The following is a 1,694-nucleotide window of genomic DNA, read 5'->3' as shown; positions in this document are numbered from 1 at the left end:
ACCAAACAAGACGCACACGAGCTGAAACCAGCTTCTGATCGAGCTGTGACGTCATCAGTCTGGACCAAACAAAGCATCCACGAAGTGATACCAGCTTCTGATCAGGCCGTGACGTCATTAGAGAGGACCAACCCAGATACAGACGAGCTGATACCAGCTTCTGATCGAGCTGTGACGTCATCAGTGTTGACCGAACAAGACGCCCACGGGGTAAAGCCAGCTTCTGATCGAGCTTTGACGTCATCAGAAGCGAGTATCTCTGGCGTAGACGCGTCTGAGTCCAACACGAGAGAGACGCAAAACCCACCTAGTGGTGGAGGTGGGGACGGGACGGTGAGCTCTTCGACAACTTCGGCAACTTTGGCAACTGTGAACTCTTCGACAACTTCGGCAACTTTGGCAAGTGTGAGCTCTTCGGCAACTTTGGCAACTTCGGCAAGTGTGAGCTCTTCGGCAACTTTGGCAACTGTGAGCTCTTCGTCAACTTTGGCAACTGTGAGCTCTTCGTCAACTTTGGCAACTGTGAGCTCTTCAGCAACTTTGGCAACTGTGAGCTCTTCGGCAACTTTGGCAACTGTGAGCTCTTCGGCAACTTTGGCAACTGTGAGCTCTTCGGCAACTTTGGCAACTGTAAGCTCTTCGGCAACTTTGGCAACTGTGAGCTCTTCGTCAACTTTGGCAACTGTGAGCTCTGAAAGCCTCCCCCGGGACGACCACCCTGCTCCGCCCACTCACCAAAACACGACGACTGTTTCCCCAACTATTGCTCAACGGCTGCACCTACTTTCCTCTCACGTCAGTCGTGGAAAAAGTACCGTCATGTCGTCTGACCAAACCACCACCACCGCCACCTCCGCGCAGGAACCCAGCCATGAGAAAGTAGTTCCCGCCACACAAACGGACCGACCAGAAGCTCCCGCTGTGGAGGCGTATCAAAATGGAGGTCACACATCAGTTGATCGTCTTCCAGAAGAAAAATTCACGCGAGGTGATCAAAACAAAACTCTTCCCACTCCCTCTCGTGGCGTCACCGACCCTCCGTCCACACTGGCCGGGCGTGATTACGTCACGAAGTCACGTGATGATCAGACGAGGCTCAAACCAACACCCTCGCCCCGTGTGACTGAGAGAGTGACCACCCAATCCAAACATCAAAAGACAGAAACAACTTTGTCTCAAACTAAGAGGAAAACATTTGGCCATCTAGATTTTTCAGAATTTTCTGAAGACAAAAAAGACGTGACATCAAAAGGACATAACGAAGATGTCAGATTTACGAAAACTACAAACAAATTGTCCAGCGATTCTTCCAGAAGCAGCCTCTTCAGAACTACACCCACGCTTTCTGATCGAAAACCATTTTCATTCGCAACTCCGAAACAATATCCCCCCGCACCCACTGGGGGAAGTACAACATCCTCTAGTCTGTCTGACCACCATGACGTAGAGGTGAGTGGTCGCTACTATGAAGGGAGCACCGCAGCTCCAAACACTAATAGTGACTACTTCGAACAGAAGACGACAGCTCCAAACACTAGTAGTGACTACTTCAAGGAGAAGGCCAACACTTTGTCTCAAACTAAGGGGAAAACAGTTGACCATTCAGAATTTTCTGAAGGCAAAAATGACGTCACATCAATGGGACAAGACGAAACAGCAAAACTCACGACGACAAACAGAATGTCCACTTTGTC

The 1,694-nt window shown here is 50.1% G+C and overlaps 1 protein-coding gene across 1 annotated transcript in view; it reads left to right on the top strand.

Moving 5' to 3' along the window:
* Positions 1-16: 16 nt before the first annotated feature.
* The window catches only part of LOC106011413 (serine-rich adhesin for platelets), a gene marked incomplete at its 5' end in the record, with an annotated part of 15,673 nt that continues 13,995 nt past the window's right edge, over positions 17-1,694 (top strand). Inside the window, 1 exon segment of the mRNA XM_013080975.2 lies at positions 17-1,131. Within this exon segment, the coding sequence (XP_012936429.2) occupies positions 17-1,131 (1,115 nt within the window).

The sequence above is a fragment of the Aplysia californica genome, unplaced genomic scaffold (assembly GCF_000002075.1).
Source record: "Aplysia californica isolate F4 #8 unplaced genomic scaffold, AplCal3.0 scaffold00109, whole genome shotgun sequence".
Taxonomy (NCBI): domain Eukaryota; kingdom Metazoa; phylum Mollusca; class Gastropoda; order Aplysiida; family Aplysiidae; genus Aplysia; species Aplysia californica.
Note: the sequence above shows the minus strand (reverse complement) of the source record. Positions and strands in the feature narration are given on the sequence as shown.